The sequence below is a fragment of the Aphidius gifuensis genome, linkage group LG2 (assembly GCF_014905175.1).
Source record: "Aphidius gifuensis isolate YNYX2018 linkage group LG2, ASM1490517v1, whole genome shotgun sequence".
NCBI lineage: Eukaryota > Metazoa > Arthropoda > Insecta > Hymenoptera > Braconidae > Aphidius > Aphidius gifuensis.
In genome coordinates, this window is record NC_057789.1 from 3,274,414 (window position 1) to 3,296,612 (window position 22,199).

At 22.2% G+C, this 22,199-nt stretch overlaps 1 protein-coding gene across 1 annotated transcript; it reads right to left on the reverse strand.

Moving 5' to 3' along the window:
* Positions 1-63: 63 nt before the first annotated feature.
* On the reverse strand, positions 64-20,150 carry LOC122849378 (Kv channel-interacting protein 1; the record flags this gene model as incomplete). The annotated part of the gene is made up of 6 exons (XM_044148072.1): positions 64-3,681; positions 7,162-7,374; positions 15,196-15,269; positions 17,812-18,000; positions 19,142-19,462; positions 19,910-20,150. Coding segments are annotated over 6 exons (1,149 nt in total), but the record flags the coding sequence as incomplete, so codon positions are not given.
* Between the last annotated feature and the right edge of the window lie 2,049 nt (positions 20,151-22,199).

Consider the following 22,199-nt stretch of genomic DNA (forward strand, 5'->3'; position numbering starts at 1 on the left):
AAACAATAATGTCTCATTTTTGCAACGTTAATTAATTTTATTTATAAAATAGTTACATGCTCCCAAATTTAATACAATAAAAACTAATAAATTAATAACATAATGATAATAATTGCTTCGGCATAGCTAATAGCAATTCGATTGATTATTTTTTTCCATTTTCGATGACTTAAATTTTTCTTTTTTCTGTTCAATATTTAATTAAGCAAAATTAATATTTAAATTTTTTTAATTATCTCTTTAAGCAATAGGCAGTGACTGCATTACCCGGGCCAATTTTTTTTTTTTGTTTTGTTTATAAATTTAGTTTGCAAAATTAAGTTCAGCAATAATTAAATTCGTTTTTTCCAGTTGCTTGAATTAATGATTTTTAAACATTTTATTATTTTTTTTTTATTTAATCTACCCTAACATTTAACAATCAACATCCAAACAGTTATTTTTTTTTTTTTTTTTGCTTATCTTTACACACTCGATTACTCGGATCAGCAAGAGTGTCATGTTATTGTTGGACAATATTATTATATATTTATTCACATATATATATATTTTTTGTTTTTTTTTTATTTTCATATAACAATGCATAAATTTGAATTTTTATTTTTAAAATTCGTTTTCATCCTGAGACGCTTGATCTGTCAATAAAAATTGGCGCGTACGGAAGAGGTTTTTTTTGTTCTTTTATTTATTTTTTTTTTGTTCATCTATCTAAAACTATTTATTACACTTATGATTTTTTATTTTACACCAAAAATATAACATTGTTATTGATCAAATATTGATATTTAAAATTTTAATTAAATTTTTTTTTGTCTGTATTATATTTTGTTTGTTATTAAATATTTTTATTTAATTAATAATTATACTTTGCAGAGGTTTTTATTGGCTGAAAGTATATGTTTTGTTTGTTTTTTATTTTGATTGAAAAAAAATATAAATTAAAGTAAAAACTAATAAATTCTTTAAACAGTTTTTCTTATTTATTTTTTACAAAATAAATTATTGGACCATCTGACCATATTTTTTCTTTTGCTCAATAATAATTTGACTTTTATCTTCAAACTGTCAACAAATTTTTTGTATAATTTTTATCATAAATTTAAGCTCTTGATGTTTTTTTTTATAACAAGTTGTTTGTTTAAATTTCTATAATACTTTTCGAATTTTTTCAAGTCAGATGAAGTCAATGAAACAGACTGTTTCTTTTTTTTTTTCGTTAAAGATTATGGTTTAGTAGAATTGCTAGATACATCGAGGAGATTTTGAATATTTATTCTACAATATTTTTTCACTTCCACATAAATTTAAATTAACAAATTTTCAATAAGAATAATTGTCAATTAAATTTCAAATATTTAAATGATTTTATTAGCTGTTTTTCTTCAAAGAAAAATAAAACTTAAAAATTTGTTTGATAGTTTTTTTGTTTTTCCTTTTTTGATTAAGATAAATACTATGAAATTTTAGAGTCTAAAATTCTAAGAGACACAAACTAAGATGGATTTATTGAATTTATTACAACTTTGTTATATATTTTTAGTAAATCTATACAAAGTCATATTGATTTTCAAGAGATAGAAGAAAATATGAATATAGATTAACAATAACTACTTCATGATTTGTTTGAAATTTTATAAATTTAATTTATCAACAATTATCCGAGTTAATCAATTCATATATCTCATCTGGATTTATCCATTTTTATTTTATGAATATTTTTCAAAGACTTGGGGTAGTGATTGAGTCGTATAAGATAACATTCAATGTTAATCTTCGAACCTCTTATTAAACATTTATTTTAATATATAAATTTATTAGCACTGCTAAAAATCAAATTTAATTTATTATTTTTCTTTTTTTATTATCTGATTATTCTGGATTTCTTTTTTATTTTAAAATTTCCAATATTATTTAATTAACAAAATTTTCAAATTTCCAAAACAAAAAAAAAAAGTTCAATTAATCTGGGGAGTCATAAAATCAATTTTAATAATTTCATAAATTTAAAAAATGCCTTTGAGTATTTATGAAATATTCATATTGATATCTAAAAAAAATTTAGAACTATTTTGACTATTGAAAAATGTTATTTTTAACTTTTTAAAATTTATCTAATTTTGTATAATGACAGCCTTAATTTAAATTGTAAATGACTCCTCGAATAAATTGAAAATTAAAAATAGAAAATCAATAAATTATGACTTTATATATTTTTATTTTCTGGGTTTTTATTATTTCATGAAAAAATATTTTATTGAGCTATTTTTAAAATCAAATCCCATTGTTGATTAATAAAATTTAAATCCCATACTTATGAATTATTATAATTCGAAGTTAGGCAGTGATAAAAAAATGATTTTATATTTATCTTTTAATTAATTTCATTGATCTTTAGCAGTACAATTTTTCAAAATATAATTTATCAATATTGTTAGATGCATTTAATTAATAACCAGTCACAAAAATAAATATTTTTCTTACGTTACACTACAAACAACAAGTTATTTTCTCTTTTTATTTTTTTTTTTTAAATTTAACATTCTTTTATATTTTTATAAACTTTTCTTTAATTTTTCATCCGAAAATACATTGTGTTATTTTGTATTATTGATCTTTTACATTGTTTCTTTTTTAATTACTGTTTTATTGTTGAACAAAAATATAATTGGTAAAATTCATTGGGTAATTTTTATCATGTAATGTTAGATGCCACAATAATTATTATTCACATATATAATATATTTATTTATCTATTTAAATTTTTTTCTCATCTTTCACCTCGAGTGTACACAAATATTTTTGTACCATACGTCTAATGTGTGTGAACGATATAAACAATGATATGCAACAGACAATTTTGTGTGTTAATTTTTTTTTTTTTCTTTTTAATAATTTCTTTTTTTTAAATAAAAAAAAAATTAGTTTTTAAAATATAAAATTATAATAAATAAATAAATAGAAATGAAAAATATATTTTTACAAATTATAAAAATCTATATATTGTTGTTTTCATTTAAAATCTGGTCAACTTTTTTTTTTGTTCAATTTTATTTTTTCTATTTTTTTTTTCCTTTTTCTTTTTTTCTCAAAAATATGTTTTGATAAATGTTTTATCTTGTAGCAGGATTAGAAGCCCGAGGTGCAATCAAATCCTAAAAAATAAAATTCATTTTTTCTTTTGATAAGCCTTTTTAAACTTTTCCAGTTTTTTTTTTTTTTTTTGTTATTTTCTTTTTCACTGACTTTCAATATATATTTTTAATTCTCTGCAATAATTCAATTAAATTTCAAATTTTATACAGCAAATATCGATGTTATTATCAAGCTTTTTTGTTTAAAATATTCTCTTGGTCCACGCTCGTCACAACGGTGGAGAACAATAAGCCAACCTTTTTTCGTTTTCTTAATTTTATTTTTTCCACTCGACAAAGCTTCAAAATATTGAGCGTATTGAATAATTTTACAATTGTTTTAGTATATTAGTATTAGTAACATTATCGTTATTTATTTTTTCTTTTAATTGCCGTTTTTTTTTTATGGCTTGTTTGTAAATTGTTGACATGCCGCGTGTCAGAAGGCCGTGTCAAGAGCAGCCATTGATGATGAAATTTCAGAATCAGCACGACAAGCATCGAGAAACTCCGATAATGTCACGACACCATCCTTGTTGCCATCCATTTTCTAAAACGAATAAAAAAATAAATATAAATGAGATTTCAAAAAAATTTATAAAATATTTGTACTTCTATTTTTTATTAAAATATTTCCCTGAGAATTTTAAATCGAAAAAGCTCCATTTAAATAGAATCCTCCAGTAAAAATACAAATACAAATTTTCATACTATATCAATTAATTATCCCTTAAATTAATAATTTAACAAAAATAATATCAACGAAATAGAATTGTCAGGGGAACAAATACAATTTAAATTTCCATAAATTATAATAAATTATAATAAACACAAAAGTATTATTATCACGAACCATGATGTCAACAAAAAAAAAAAGAAAATAATAATGACAAATTGATAATTAAATTCTACGTTTATGGATAAACATTTTTAACTGATTTTTTTTCCAACGAGTCAGCTAAAATGTCAACTAAATTTCGAAATAAATTTCGTAAATTTTGTTCTTTAAAAATTATTAATTCTGTATATTAATTTTGTACGTGTATTCCAATATTAAATGTAATTCAAGTTATTAAATATTTTCTGGTATTTTTAATTGTCATGGTTCATTAAAATTCTTCTTTATTATCAGTTGAACAAAAGACAGCTTTATATTATTTTCATTTTCTTTAAACAATTAATTTATATTAAAATTCTACAGAATTAAAAAATAAATTAAAAAATGAAAATTGCTGCAAGCATTTTATCTTTAAAAGTCAAGAATTTTTATAAAGAACAAATGTGCCATAGAAAAATTTCTAATGAGTAAAACATTAATTAAATATTTTTTTCATTTCATTTACCCTTTATATTTTTTTATCCATTTAAAAAAGAATAAATTAAATGATACTGACCATCTGTGCAATTTTCATGGGACGAATGGTTAGAATAAATTTCCCTTCGTTTAGTTTTTTAAATTGAGGTTTTTATATTTTCCATTGCAAAAAATAAAAGTCAAGTATATACTTGTTGTGAACCTCCCTTTTCTTTTCAAACTTTTTTGCATCAATTTCCAAATATCCCAAAAGAATTTAGGCATTTTTATAATTGTAAAAATTTATCAAAATTATACTGATCGCATTTGTCTTTTAGACAATGATTCTCTGAAATTTTTTTTGAACAATTTGTATTGTTCAAAAGGATTAATATTAAATCCCAAAAAACAAAAAAATCCAATTACCATTATTAAAAGTGTACGCAGCTTTGAATTTCTATTCATAATTAAATTATATGATGGATTAATATTTCATATCAAATTTAACAAACCATTGTAAAAAAAAAAATTCATTAAAACTGTCAAACAGTTGAGGTATCTATCTAAACCAAAATACTAAAAAAAAAAAAATATGAAATTTATTAACAGTGAATGATTTTAAAACAAAATTGCCAACTTTTTTTTTTTTAAATTAGTTTGAAGAATTTTACTTTTTACATTGAGGTTAACGAGAGCGAAAGAAGCTATCGTTTACCACTCAGTTTATTGAAACAAAGGGCAAGATATATTTTTAATTAAAAAAGCTCATCCAACTGGAGGGGAAGATGTGCTAATGAATGCTGAAGGCAATAATGTCTGATTAAATTTTATCAACATTGATTAATCACTTAGTTTAATCAATGCAATATTATTTATTATTTCTCATTCGATCAATTCAATATATGAATATTATTAAATTAAACGACGCAAGTCATAAATTTTTACCGTAATAATATTTCAAAATAAATAAAAAAATGTCACATTCATTTATGAAGCTTCTATTTATCCAGCTTTTATAAAATTAATTAAAAAATAAATGTATTTATAGCATCAAAATATTTATTATTACAAAGAAAGAAAAGAATTAAAAATTTTTCTCCCAAATGTATTGTATAAATCTACTTAAATTAGTATTCTTTCTTAATTCCAGTTAGCTATTTAGCATTAAACACGATCGTTCTATTTCTTGCCCTCATTTTTATTTAAAATTTACATAGTATTTCATTAAAAAATTTAAATAATATATTGAAGAATTTTATGAATAAAATAACACTCTTCGTATAAAACCATCATGACCAATGATAAAGTTATTTTTAAAGGATCCCTTTTGCTTTTTTTTTTTTCATTCGATGTCACGTGAGTGTGATTAAATATATTCTATACAATATTTTAAACACAAATTATTATAATTATTATTTAAGTAAACTTCCGTTGACCTAGTTTTTCCATTTTTTATTCATTTTTTTTTTTTCGACACTTTTAATGATTAAATCATTTCACAATACTCTGAGCTTTTTTTTCATTTTATAATTTCATTTCTGTCGATCTAGTTTCAATCAAAAACTTTCATGTATACAAGTGCATAAAATTTCGTATTCAATATAATTAAATTATGCAAATTAAATTATATTCAATTTACTATGTCAACGTGATTGTGTTTTTTCTTATAAAAATTTTATTTAAAAAAAAATAGATTTTGCATTAATAATTTGATATTTTTTATTGACAAATATTATGTGAAAGTTGGGTGTATACTACCAAGATATTTTTTCAATGAAAAGTTTTTTTTATTTACTATTTTTATTAAATTTTTTACTTTTCCCAGCTTTTTTTTCTTTTTAAATATTTTTTTTTTTCTCGATTTTTATTTTTTATGTTGCCATTGATATAATCCTATTATCTTGTGTGTACAAAGGAATTTTTTTCTCATCGTAACTTTATTGATTATACATTTTTTTTTTATTCAAAGCAACTTTTTTATGAAAATATAATAATTTGTTTGAAATGAATGAACCAAAAAATGTAAAAAAAAAACAAATAAAAATATTCAAAAAGTTTATTAAGAATTTTGCTTATTAAATTTTTAATGTTTGAAATATATTTTATGTATTTTTCTTTTATAAATAAAATACAAAAGAAAATTATTTAACATATTAAGAATAAAAAAAATAACAAATAAATTGTTTTTTAAATAATTTATATTTCAACATTTAAATATCTTTTTCATTAATAACATTTATATTGTTTTTAAAATATAAATTAGGTAGTTGTCTATTTAGTAAATATATTTATCATAAATTGCTTTGAAATAATTTTTATAATCTAGTATATGACAATGAGTATTTGTACTACCACAGGATTTAAATTTGCTTTGAGTAGAAAATAACAGAGCTCTTAAATAAACACAAATTTAATTTGTAAATAAATGTACTTTCACATGTAACTTTGAGGTAAACTAGAATATCGTAATATGCATATATTTGTAACTAAACTACAAGCATAGTTGAAGAGTTTGTTGAAGCAATAGTGTATCTTCTTTGCTGATAAATATATTCCCAAATGGAAATGACACAGCTTTAAAATTTTGTATGTGAATATTTAACATACATCATTGAATTGCACTTTGGTATATTCACTGAGATAGTTTTTACTTTTTTTTTTTTTGCATTACATTAAATTATGTCTTTTGATTATTTGTATTATTTTTATTATTAGAGAAAATATATTTTTATTTACCTGAAACATACGATCGACTTTCTGTCGAACACCTTCATGGTCTACATTTGGATCTAAAAATTTACCCATCAATTCATAAACAGCTGTCACAATGTCTGTCATTTCTTCACGTGTTATACATCCATCACCATTTATATCATACAGTGAAAATGTCCATCGTAGTTTTTCATCAGTTGAACCCCTCGATAAAATACTCAATCCCGTTACGAAATCCTGAAATTTTTCAACAAAAAAAAAAAATACAATGTCATTAATATTATATTTTTCAATCAATATATTTTATAATAAATTTTGTTTATCATTATTATAATTATTGTAAACATAAACTCATATTTTATGTTGAAAAAAAATATATATATCAAAATTTTCATTACTTTTTTTCATTATTTTAAAATTAATATAAAATATTTTTAAAATTATGTAATATTTGATTTATTATTTATTCATTTTAATAGTTGATGAATAATTCAATTTGATACTTTGTTATGATTTTTTAAATTTTAAAAAAAAACCTACATTACAATGTACTTGCAATGAACAAATTAAAAAAATTGGAATTATTTATTTTTATTTTTAATACACAAATTTTAATGGATAATTTTTTTTTTATTTATGAGGGATGAATCAAAATATTATATCGATTGTATTTCAATTTTGTTTATGATATTTTAAACAAAAATATTGACGAAGGAAATTTGAAAAAATAATTAATTATTTACGGATTTATAAAAAAAAAATTAAATTGTTATTGAATAATGTATTTTAAGATTTTAATATCTGATTAATAACAGGAAATTTCATTTCGAGTTAATTTGATTTTCTTGTGGTTTTTGTGGATTTTCTGGCTTATCCTAATATTCCTTGATTAATGAAATAGTGTGAAGAAATACAATATATCTTTATGTAGCTATGATAAATTTCAAATCTAATATTAATATATTTATAATGTATTTATCATTAAATTTAAATTTTGAAATTTGTGTTATTATAATATTGTTTATTATATTGAAAAAAATTATAAAAATATAAATAAAAATTATTATTAATTTTTAATTTGACATTATTTTAATAAATTAATTAAATATTATATAAAAATATGTAATATTTATTATTTATAACTCAATTAATTATAATCAAATTGATGAAAAATAAGTCAAATTTTTTTTTATATAATGAATTTATTAAATTACAAGTTTGTAAAAACCTGACGATTAAAACTAATAATTTTTATTTAAAATGTCTATTTACAATTTATAGATCTAATTAATTAATTTTTTTTTTTAATGAATATATGCAAATCAATATTATTGATAAAACAATTGATACAAGTATTGAAAAAAACAAAAATATTGACGATATGATTGTGATTAAAAACAATGACATTTGTGTAATTGTTAACAAATTTATTAAAAAAAAAATTAATATATTAATTATTAAAATGTAATTTTAATTTTAATATCTGATGAAAACAAAAAACACATTATTCGAATTTAATTTCGATTAATTTGAATTTGTGTAATTTTAACATTATACAAAACAAAAAATATTAATGAATTATTAATGTTACGTTTAAACAACAGTATCTTTTAATCCTTTAAAATATATAGGAAAATTTGAGGAATTTTATTTGTGAGGGTTAAAACAACGACAGTTTGTTTCAATTGTTAACGACTATATTTGCAAAATTGGACATTATTTCAAAAACTTACCTGGGAATGAAATAATGTTGACTTTAACGTATCTCTCTTTTATTAATTAAATATTAATAAATACTAAAAATTTATTTGTAATATAATGCATCGGAATTTTCTTTTCAAATCTATATTTTTAAATATTTTTGCAAATGACTTGACTCAGAAATTTTAATTTACTTTTAAATAATATTTAAAGAATTGTCTTCGAATCTTTAAAAGACATATTGCTTATGTTTTTTTGTACATCAACTTTTTTTATCTCCCAAACATAAAAAAAAATGCGTAAAAACATTATGGTAAAAAAATTTAAAGATATAATTTTTTACTTTTAGTGCAAATCATATATAAAAATTTTTTTTTTAAAAAGTTATATCTAAAAAGCACGTCCCCTGAAGCTGTTGATGCGACACGTTGCCTTTAGTCACGTATAAAAAAATAAAAAGTTCTCAAGAATCTCGTGGCCTAGGTTTGCATTAAAGCCGTAATAAAAATGGAGTAGATACAGGCTAAAGATAAGAAAAATAATAATACATATAGAACAGACAGAAAAATAAAAAATTGATAAAAGTATGTGGCTTTGATGAAAAACAGGATATCGAAGAAAATAATGAAAATAGATAATAGAGGTCAGTCTAACAGAAAATAATTTTTTATTTTTTACTATAAAATACTGTAATTTTTCAACCTTGTGTTCGACATTTTTATCTTTTAAAGAATGAGCTTTTACATATATTAAAATTTATAATAAATCTAATGTCTATCAGATGTCATTTTAAATAATATTTAACAAAGAAATAAATTTTTTTTCATTATTTAAATAGTTATATATAATTTTCATCAAGTAAATTTTCCATTAACAATAGTTAATTCGTTAATATATTATTTTTTGTTCGAAGAAAACTCATAATTATTCAACTATGACTAAATGAACTTTTTAATTTGATTTTATTACATTTTTTTTTTCACCGTTTGTGTTTAATCTCTTTTATTATTATTCATTAGATTAACACTATATAAGGCGTTGAAATAGTAAATTTTATAAAAACGTTTTTCATTTTTTTTTATTAAAATTTTTTCGAGTATAAATTATACATAAATTACAAAAATAAATATAACTTTTTTCTCTAGAATAAAGTGTAACTAAAATATTATTATCAATCTCAAATGTTATGAAATTACTTTTTATTTGTAATAATGAAAAATAACTCGTTGGCTTATAGTGATGAGGTGTTTGAGAAAACGAATGAGGTGATAAAACCAACAAGGACAGTTGTTGTTTCATGTAACACAGTTAAATGAGGGGAAGTTGTGGTTTTTATCAAACAAAATACATGTTACATATAAATTTATGTTCAACTTCTAAGACCATCATATATAGTACCTCAAAGCTTTTAATCCTGCTTACAAAAAACTTTCTAGTTTTTACCCTTGTCCCTTTCACAATTTTATATATACTTTCCTAAATTTTATTTAACTAATAATCATGTATCATTCAAGCCTTCGATCCTCTATTAATGAAGATAAAGAAATAAATTTTCCAAGGGTCAAAAATAAATTAGCCGATAATAATAGCTACTATTATTTTTATATATAAAAAAAAAAAAATGGTTGATTTTTTTATTTTTAAACTCCAGGCGTTTTTAAAAAGAAAAAAAAATATATGTATAATATTTAGACTCGAAGATTATTAAAATAAAAAAGGCTTATGTCCGGGGAGATATGCTCTTCTTAATTTTTTTTTTCAAGTATGTCATTGTTGGTTAAACTTTTTTACTACTGAGCGCAAGTGTAAAAAAAAAAAAATATATATATTTCATCTGAACTGCGACGGTTTTTTTTTTTTTTCTTTTTTTTGTACATGCACTGAAATAACTATTTTTCCAGTATATAAAGCAAAAGTGATAAGTCACCGCATGTGAAAGAAAAAAGAAATGTCAACGTAGTCAAGTAACCAGTATGCCATAATTCAAACTGTTACAATTTATTTTCTTCATGCATGCGCAAACTTTTAAGCCTGCTAGTGTATACATATATAAACTAAATAAAAAAAACTGAAAAACAAGTTATTTAAAAAAATTAAATTGACTGTATGATTGCGTATGTGTGAGTGGTAAATATTATACGATTCACACGAAATTGTGGTAAGCTGAGAATTCATTTGTGGCTGCTCTATCAAAACTCTGTCTGACCTATACAAAACTTATACTACTGAATTAAATTATGCATGTTTATCCATTTGACATTTCATGAAAATAATTTAAAAATGTCTTGCCAAATTTATCATTCAATATCTATATAATTATTTAAAATAAATATAAAACAATCCGTAATTTTATTAAAAAAATATAATAGATATTTAATGTAATTAATTTACAACTGAGTATATATAAACTTTCCATTTCATTAATTGGCATTATCCACTGAGGTAACGATGAGGTAGCTACTTTGTATAATTGAGATTGTAAACTTTGTGTATAGTTAGTTAATAAAATTGAATTGAATTATAACTTGTATTTCAGGATAATACATTATTAAAACCTAGAGACTTTATGAAGCTCATTTGAACCTGTCCAACATTTCTATAACAGTTAAACTTTTATTATATTATGTTGTTGTTTCGAAAATTTTAAGTCAACTTGTGACATGTTGTATATTATTTTTAATATTGAGATAATAACGTGATGTGTAATTTTAATTTATTATACATATGTGTATAAGGAATTTTATTTTTTTAAAGATGCCTGATGGCTACGCATTAGTGAGAATGTAGGTCACAAAATACCGTTGCTTTTCTTTGGTTTTTATGCTGGTCGTTTGAAACAATGCGTTGGTTTTTCTTTTCGTTTTTTTTTTTTTGCCCCTTAACCAATGTCGTTTGTGACAAATGCCTCGGTTATCTTCGTATTCAACGCTTTTATCCTTGAACATCGCACAAAGTATATATATATATCTTTGTTGACGTGATATTATGTGAAACAAAAAAACCATTTTTAAAATAAAAATTTCTTTTATCATTTTTCTTAAGGGGATGATAATGGTCTTAGTATTATTTTTAAATTCTTAATACAAACAGTTTATGTGAATAAAAAAAAAAAACAAATTAATTTTTAACACACTAAAATAATATTCATTTAATTTTAATTATAATTTTTAATTAATTATTTTTTTTTAACGTATTATTTATTTTTTATTGAGATAGACAAGCCATCATTTTCTTTTTAATTTTTTTTATTTTACTTTTTATATATAAAATAAAATAATGAAATTTTGCATTAGTAAAATTTTTTAATATTAATATAAAATTGTATTTATTATTTTAATTAAATAGTTTTTTATTTAATTATTTTTGCAGATATGAATTTTGATGGATTAGCTGATGGCATCAATTTAAAATTTCTATAATCAACTATAGTTGTATGAAGATGAGTTTAGAATTTATGTTATCTATTTTATTTTGATTTTTAAAATTTATCTTATTGTTTATAGTTTTTTCTGTCAAATTTCAAGTCATTTAAACTCGCTTTTAAGTGTGCGATAAGTTAAGAGGATAATTTTTTATTTTAAATAAATTTAAAAAATATTTGAAATATAATTTATAAAAACAGTTATTTTTTTATTGATTTGTAATAATGATTTCACATTATTAATATTAAACAAATTTAAACATTTATTCTCATTACAAATTAATTCAACTCAATAAACAGACACGGATTTTATTTATTCTTTTAAAATCATACGGAAGTGTACATATATCCCCGTTCAAACACTCCAATTACAAGAGAAAAAAAAAAACAATATGTATATAGAAAAATAAAAATCGATTTACAGAGTATTTGTAGGTGGGTTCTATTTAAATATATAAACATATATATTGTGCAAGTGTTTGTATATATTCCTCACTATTGTCTATTTTATCTGAAATTCATGCCAAGGATTCAATGAGATATTCTATGTTATAACCACATGGAGGATAACCAAACGACCCATCCAATATTTCAATTCATAACGGTAAATCAGATACTCTATTTTCCCTGCAGGAAAATGTATGGCTATATTACCTTGCATTGTAAATATTAACTAGTTTCAATTGAGAGAATAAAATAACTTACATATTTTAAAAAATAATAATTCAATTTATTTATGATATTTTTTTTTTTTATAATTTGAATACTTTCAAGTCAATATATTCCAGTATTTATTTCAGTATAAATAAGTTACTTCAATATGATAATTTAAAAAACAATTTTAATAATAAAAACAATTAGTTATATAAATTTATAAATCAAAAATTTATTTACATTTTTGATTGTTTATTTTTGTTTTAATTTATTTCAAATTTAAAAATATATATTTTAATAATATTAAAAAGACAAATAAATTTTAATAAATAATTTGAATTATCGTTGTTTAAATAATGGAAATATAATTTCACGAAAATTTTATTTAGAAATATTTTTTTTGATAAATAAACCTACAGCGAATTGAATTGGTTTATTTATTTTTTCTTGTCAATGTAGATATAAATTGAATTTTAAATATTATAAATTCATAACGAATATATAAGGTACTTTAAGTAAAGGTATATTTTTTTATCTCGTTGTGTAACAAGCGTGCTGGTTAGTTTATTAAATATTCAATTTATATACATATATATTGTACAATCAGTACGACCTTTGAATAAACATTCAGTATTTGTCTTGAAGAGCATTCATGAGTATGCAATGTTTGATTTAAACTACAATATATAAGCCATATATTTACCAACGTACTATCCACCATTTATTCATTTAAAAATTTAACATGGATACTTGAAAAATTTCAAATAATTGTATGTACAAAAGAGAATATTATTGGTTAGTAAAACAATCATCTTTCTATTTCAAATTATAAAATATAATTTTATAAAGATATATCTTATTTATTTTTGATTAATATATCTCTCCATGAGAATATTTGTTTTCAAGTCAATCAGGAATAATTTTTTCAATTTAAATAAAAAAAAAAGGTGTCTCTAAAGATTTTACTTGGTGAAAGAATTGAGAAAGCTTTTGGCCAGTGAATAAATAGAATTTAAAAAAGGTCATTTTAAATGGTCTATCGATGAGTGTGAAATAAAATACTTGAATGTAAAATAACTTCTAGACCTTTTTGGCAATTTCCGGTTGATATTGTAAACGACATCTTTCTACCATCTTCAAGGATTTTTTTTTCAAGGAAATTGCAATGCGTTTAGATTGGTTTTTTTAAAAAAAATTATTTTCCAAAAAAATAAAATAGTTTTCAAGAAAAATAAATTGATTTTTAAACTTGGTTAAAAAATTTTATTCATGATTAATTTATAATGAAAAATATTATTATTATTTAAATAAAAAATGGAAATTATTTAAATAGAATAAAGTGAAATAAATAAATCATTTGAAACAAATAAATAAATCAAAATTGATTCGCTGAAAATTTGAAATGTTTTTATAACTTTAATAGTAAATTGAAATATGTATTGACAAATGGCTTACATATCAAAATGAAAATAAATAACTGAATACTAAAACAATCCAAAAATAAAATATCAATTTTTCAGGGTGAATAATTCAGCTTAAATCATGACACGAATTAATTTTGCTTCACATGAATTAAAAACTAACATATTTTTTAATTATTTTTGATGTATTTATTTCTTATTATTCTGGATATCAATTTCTTTATTTAATTGTGATTGTTGTTTATTGGTAATTATATAGATAACGAAAGTCAACGTGAAACTGAGACTATTGTGTTTACAATCGCAATTAGAAGTAAAATTGTCAGCCGTTGATTATCTGTTTGCACGGTTTGCAGTGTTTGGTCAATATTTCAATATATATTTTGGTCCTTCAGGGGATGATATTATGTCAACTAATTAATAATTCTTTTTTTTTTTTATTTATTTTAAACTTGGAAGAGTTTTATTTAGCCTACTATTTTTCAAATTGAAAAATAGTTTTAAAGAATTTTTTTTTTTCATAATTTTTGACAAAACTTCATAAATGTTTAGCATAAATCATAAAAAAAAACATTGAGATCTGACCTTTGTTTGAAAGTAGAAGCTTCTAACCCGAAGTTAAGAAAAAAACTATAGTCCAGAAGCTTTATACATAATGTATATATAAAAGAACAAGTACACTCAGTAAAAATAGCAGTTGGTATATGAATATTTAAAATAAAAGTAAAAATAATATTCTAAAAAAAAAGGTACAAAATTTTTTTAAAAGAATAAAGATATACAGCTATATATAAAGAAGATTAAAAAAAAATTAATAGAATAGAATATAAAAATTAATAAATAAAAAAATGTCAGACTCACCTCAAAACTTAATAGTCCACTGTGATCTTGGTCAAGTGTATTGAATACATAGTGAGCATATTGGCTGGTATTTGCTGAAAAAAAAAAAAAAAAAAAGATTGATTAATAGTAACTTCAATAAAATTTTATAATTAATATTTGCTCAGAGTAATCAATATTACTTGCGAGCTTTTAATATTTTACTTTGATGGATAAAAAAAAGAAAGAATAACCTGAATTCATCGAGAAATGGTTCTCAATGTATAAAAAATAAAGAGAAGAAATATTTAAAACTTGCGCATCTGATCAGACTTGTACAATGTTGCAAATTTAAAGTTGAATTGGTGAATGATTATTTTAAAGATGTCTGGTGAAATGGTAAAAGAAATATCTTCAAATGTTTTTGAGATAAATTATTAACTGGTACGACTATAATTTATAATACTGTGAAATATTGAAATTTAGTAACTGACTATTTATTCAATAATAAATTCACGTATTTTTTATTTATGTCGGATTATTCACTAGTTTGAAAAATTAACGAAAAATATATCCAAGAGAGATTTTCAATGTACACAGAGAATTTTTATTTAAATAAAATTTTAATTATATTCAGTTGTTATTTATCTAGTAACTGGGTCAATAAATTTATTTACATTGTTTTTTGTTTTTTCTTTATTTAGATCAACAATTGAAAAAACAAAAATTAATTTTCTTTGAGTTAAAAACTTCATAGGAATCCTGGGAACTTCATGGGAAATTAATAATGTAGTTGATAAATTTACTCTCAATTTTATAATTATATTTTTAAAAATTTTTTTCATCTGAAAACTATTTATTTGTTATATGTAAAATAAAATTATTAATATTTTCATTGATGCATTTTATAAAATCTTAATTAAAGCCAAATTTAATCTACGTTTGTATTTTTTTGTTATAATTTAAATTAGACACTTAGCAATAATTGTGTAGTGTTATAATTTCATAACAAAAAAGTATGGATATTTTTTTTGCACGAGATAAAAAGTCGTGGTTTTGTAACTACTAAAAATATTAAAATGGAATACAATAGAAGAATAGTAGAGAATCAAGTAATCAGCAGTAATATACCAACACACGTCCACATGTTTTATAATTATTTTTTTTTGTTACTGTAATTCATTGTTCATGGAGGTGCTGATAGCAATATTTTTTTTTTGCTATACTCATTGTTGCTAGAAATAATTTTACAGTTGTATGACAATAATTTTAACGTAATGATAAAATATATTAATATTAATACATTTATCTAAATGGTAAAAAAAAGAATAAAATAATTTTTTTTTAACTTTAAAAGGTAATGGAAAAATATTTAAATAGATTAACAAAATAATTTATTTATTAAAAAATGGAAAATTAATTTCAAGTATTTGTGAGTGTAGAATTTATTAGTGTGGTCACAGTAAAATTTCGATAGGAAATCTTTAGAATTGTAGGGATTGAATTTTTTGTGAGATTGCAAATAAATTCGGAAAATCTATTGATGCATTTCCATTATCACCAAAATCCTTTTGAACATTTTAACTGTGTACTCTTTTTATTTGATCGTAAATATTTACTGGAGCATACTAATAATTTTTTGTGATACTTTTATTCAGAGGCCATAAATAAGAAAGAAAATGAAATAAAAAAAAATCATCCATTTTATTAAAAAAAAAAAGAAATAACATTATTTAGATTTTTTTTTTTGAATTTAAAAATTTTAATTTTTTTTAAGGATGAGTTTTGATATTAATAGTTTGTATAAATTACGTGAGACGAGAAATTAAAATTTCTCGTTAAATTTTTGAGTTGATGGACCATAAAGTTGGAAAAAAAATTAATACAACTTTTTACGATGAAATTAAAAAATAAAGCCTACTTAAATACTCTTAGACACTAAAAAAAAAAAATTACTATGTGATATAAATATTAACAAGAAAAAATTCTAAAAAAACCCGGAAACTTATTTTTTATGTTTAATTGTAGAAAAGAGAAAAAACGAAATTGAGATATTTGATTATTATTTGAAGAAATAACGACTTGGCAAATGAAAATCAGTCCCAAGGGATTTTATTCTGTAAATATTTATTTACTCATATATATTTATTTATTTATATTTGCTTATTTGCGTTCTAAATGCTCAGTTAGTGAGTCTAATTCCTTTGAGGTTTGTTTCCAAACTATTTAAATGTTTTCCAGTATATTATTCCTTTTTTTCTTTTCTCTTTACACGCACACGTGAATATATATGCACATTAAAATGTCAAAGCTCACTAGTAAATATTTATACGAAAGCCAAGATGATGAAAAGTGACAGTGATAACTTGAAGAAATTAAGTGATGGTAAATAAGGGGGTGGAAATTGGTATATTCAAATTATATTACAAGTAAATTATATTGAATATATGTCTCAATTATATATTTGAAAAAAATATATATAAATTATACATATAGTATTTGAAAAATATAAAATAATATTAAAGCTTTTAAAATATATTTTCAGTATAATTTATGTATATTTTTAGAATATTATATTTTAAAATCAAATTAATTTAATTTTTAAAAATATAAAATATAATAATTCAAATGAAAATGGGTGAAAATATAATTTCTTACCTCCTTGGGGAAAAAATTGTGAGTAAATACATTTAAAAGTGTCTTCTCTGACCACACCCGTGGGACACTCGGCTTTGAAACCTCGGTAAATTCTTTTTAATTCAGCTTCAGTAAATCTTGTTGCTCTACAAAGACTCGCCAAGGAATCCGGTCGGTATCTTGGAATCCGTTCTTCTTCGTATTCGGAATCTGTAAAGCAGAAAAAAATGTATTACAAAGAAAGAAAGCTTTAACTTGGACACGAAAATTCTCAAATAAGTTTTCATTTTATTTTTTTTTAAACTTGGATATAAAAAAAAAAATGAACAAAAAGTTAAATATGCACTAGAGTTTTATGTTTTATTGACTTTTTTCAACAAGGAGATAGAAAGATATTAAATTTATTGGAAAAAAAGTTTTTTTAAAAATCTGAGGATTTTCAGTAAACGTGTCGTTTGGCTGTCTGTTCAATTATAGAAAAAAAAGTATGCACAATTTTTTTCTTTTGGATATTTAAATAAATCATGAAAACTGGTAAATATAAAAATCAATGATTTTTTTTTGATTCAACAGAATTTATTGTAATAATAAAAACCATGATAAAAAAAAAAATTCTCAAATCTTAATTTTATTTGTTTGAAAATATATGTTTCTTTTTCGTTTCTAAAAAATATTTCTAAAAAATTGTTAAAAAATTATTACTATAATTTTTTTTCCAATGATTTATTAATTTTATTTCGTCAAAGAAGAGCTTAAAATTAAATTCACATATTTTACCTAAAGAAATATAAATAAACATCGAAAAAATTCATTGAATTCCATTTTATCACTAATTAGTTGACTAATTAGTAATTACGATAATGATTAATTAAGTGCTCATGAAATTCCTGTCAATATTTGTATTCCAGTTAATAAATTTTATTGACGATAATTTTATATTAATATTTCGAAAAAGAGAAAGACCAAATTGAAGGCATACTCATGAAAATTCCAGATATTCAAAATAGAGAATGAAATTTAATTTGATTCATCAATTGTATATAGCAACGATTCGTGTGAAGATAAATTTTATTGCTAAAGTAAATATTTGAGTGGTAGTTTGTATATTCTGATTTTAGTGAAACGTGCCAATCAGCAATAGTGGAGCCACTCAAATATAATTTTGTATACAGAAATTCGTGCTCGATATGATAATAAGAGACTGATTAATAATTAGTGATTATAAGCGTGTTTTAATATGATTCAAATATTCCATCAAGTGGATGGCAAAAATAATTTTACGATTATATTAAAGAAATATTTAAAAAATTCTAAAACAAAATTTGCTAAGGAAAATTAGTGTGTTAGTTACCCAAAGCAAATTTGACCCCTGTCCATGCTTGTCGTACATAGTTGATAACTCTTCTGTAGAGTGGTCTTGGTGGACGTTTTTGAATATTTCCTTCTTCTTCATTGTCTTCATCCTCTTCTTCTGATGTTGGTGATGGTCGACCAACACCAGTTAATCTTCCCATTCGATTTCTTTGGCCAAGTATATTTACAACATCTCGAAATGGGGGTCCTTGATAACCCGGTGGATAATTTCCAGGAGTTATACTCGGACTTCCGAATGTTGTACCCCCGCGACCTTTTCCGCGACCACGTCCGCCTCGTCCCCATGATGCGCCGCTTCCTTTCATAATTTTTTTTCAAATTTTTATTATATTTCTTTTCTCTTTTTTTTTTTTCTTTCAAAGTCAATTGTATAATAAAAAAAAAAAAAAAAATTATTATAAATTTTATCTAAATTTATTATATGATATTTTAATAAAATTATTTGAAAGCAATTAATTAAATATCATGTGAAAATGTTTTTTTTTTTTTCAATTTTTAATTATGTCTAATCATAAATGGAAATTTTTCTCTTTTAAATAATTTAAATTAGAGCAATATACACGAATAAAAAAAATTGTAATAATTACAAAAAAAAAGAGAAAATTAAAAATTCTTGATACTATACTATACCATAAAGGGTCATTTCTACTTAAATATAAAAATTCAGTATATACTAATATAACTTTAATAATAATTAGTCAATATTATAAATTTTTTATCATTCAATTCGAAATAAAAAACATACCTTGGCGTTTTTTGTAGGAGGGGAGCCCCACCAAGGGGCCGCAACCCCCCGCGCTCCCCGCAACCGAGGAGCTGATGGTGGCAAGACCAAAAGCACTCCGACCGCCAGTACTACGACGTTCGTAGTTACGTTGGCGGCGATTGCCGCCGCCAACTCCACCGCCACCACCTTCGCCTCCTCCCCCTGCTGACAACACCACGAAAAATCCACAAATACCAATCCTCCTTCTACCTGCTTGTTTTATTTATTTTTTATTTTACTATTTTTTTTTTTTTTTTTCACCAACTTGCCAACGTACTACTTCACTTCCGCTTTACTTTGTCTTTTCTGTTTCCTGAAAATTATTTATTTATATTTTTTTTTCATCTTATTTATTTGTGTTTTTTTTTCCATCATCTATTATATCATTTACAATTTTTTTGCTTTGTCACTTGTCATTGAATTCGCTGACTTGTCAGGGTTTTTATATTTAAACTTTATATAATTTTTTTTTTTTTTTGAAAAATAACAAAAATACATAAATAAAAAATAAATTATACTTTTCTCGAAAATATCATAACTAATTTTGATTTAAATAAATTTAAATTTCCTATTGTTTTCAATAACTTTCGTTTAAATTTTCTTACTTTTTTCTATCAACTTTGGTTTCCTTTATTTTTTTTTTTTACGTGTGATTTGTGAATAGTAAATTATTTTTTAGTTTTCATTATCGCTTGGGAAGTGAATTTTTTTATTCCTCCATTGGATATCGTGTGATACGATTCTCAACTCGTCAGCTATTTTCGACGTAGCTAATGAAAAAACAAAAAAAAAATAATAGAATATACGAGTGGAAAAAAAAAATATATATATAGATGAATAGATCACTCTTGTTCGTTTTACTGGTGTGTATTTTTATCCTCTCTTATCTCATTACTCTTTCTCTATTGTATTTTTTTTTTTATCCCATTGCGCATTTCTCATCTTCCATCGATTTCATGCGAGTCAAGCTCTAAACGAAAATTTATTCCGCTACGATTTCCTGTTGGCTGTTCCAGATGAGACCAGTGAGTCAGTGACAGAATTCATTGCATTTATATCTGACCAATGAAATTTTACAAGAAAAAAAATAAAAAATAAAAGAATTGAATATCAAAAATTACTCGCTATTTATTTCGTTTTCCAAATCGTAAATCAATCTTATAAAGGTTTTTATTTTTTTTTCCGTACAACAAAAAATTGCAAATAATTAAAAAAATTAATCAATTAAAATGATGTAGATATTATTAATTATTTTTCATTAACAATGTCATTTTTTTTTTTTCTTTGAATTAAAACTGACAGTCTTTTTTAACATCTTTTTTTTAAGATATGTCCATTCCTCATTACTTTTGTCTAAAATATTTTACAAAATGAATTTTTCAAAAATGCTGACGTTAAAAAATAGTAATAGCTTGACGGTGTCGTATTAACACTATAACTGTCTAAGAATAATAAAAAATTAACAATGAAAAAAATAACCCTAGAGTTTATAATTCCCAGTGACTTGATTGGTAAAAATTGTAATGAAAAAGAAGATGATGAAAAAAAAAAAAAGTTGAATATTTAATTAAGTGTTAAAAACTCACTTGGATCTTCTCACACAGAGGGGTGAATTATTTTCAAAGATTAAAATATTTAAATTCACCCTGGGTGATGATTACTGTTTGCAGTAAAATTATCCACTTTGTTTAATAATAAAAGCTTATATTTTTCCAATAATAATATTCATTTTTTCAATGTCCTTCCTCAATTTTTATTTACTTTAATAATTAAATTTTAATTATATACTATTTAATTGATTGTAGATTTAAACCATCATTTTTTTTTGTAGATATTTAAAACATCTCCTTCCATTTGTAATTATTTTTTTTTGTTAGTACCTGAAACAAGCAATAAAAAAAATCTGTTAGTCCATGCGTATTAATTTTTTTTTGCATTTGAATTAATAATAAGTATGTCATTAGTAAAATTTATTAGCACAGTAATTTAGATCGAGTAGAAATTCTGAGCATTCAGGGAGCATTACATCTTATTGTTCTTGCTTGGTGTGTCTCGTATTCTAATGTTCGGAAATTAGTCTCTCCTGGGTGCCTACGAAATTTATTTGATTACACGTACAGTTTGAACTAGATAACGAACCGATAACCTCACTAATTTTATTAACATTTTGTCTTTGATCACTGATCTTCCTGATCATATTCACTACCAAATAATTGTCACTAATTAAACTTTTCAATTTGATAAAAAACAAATTACCCAACAAATAATT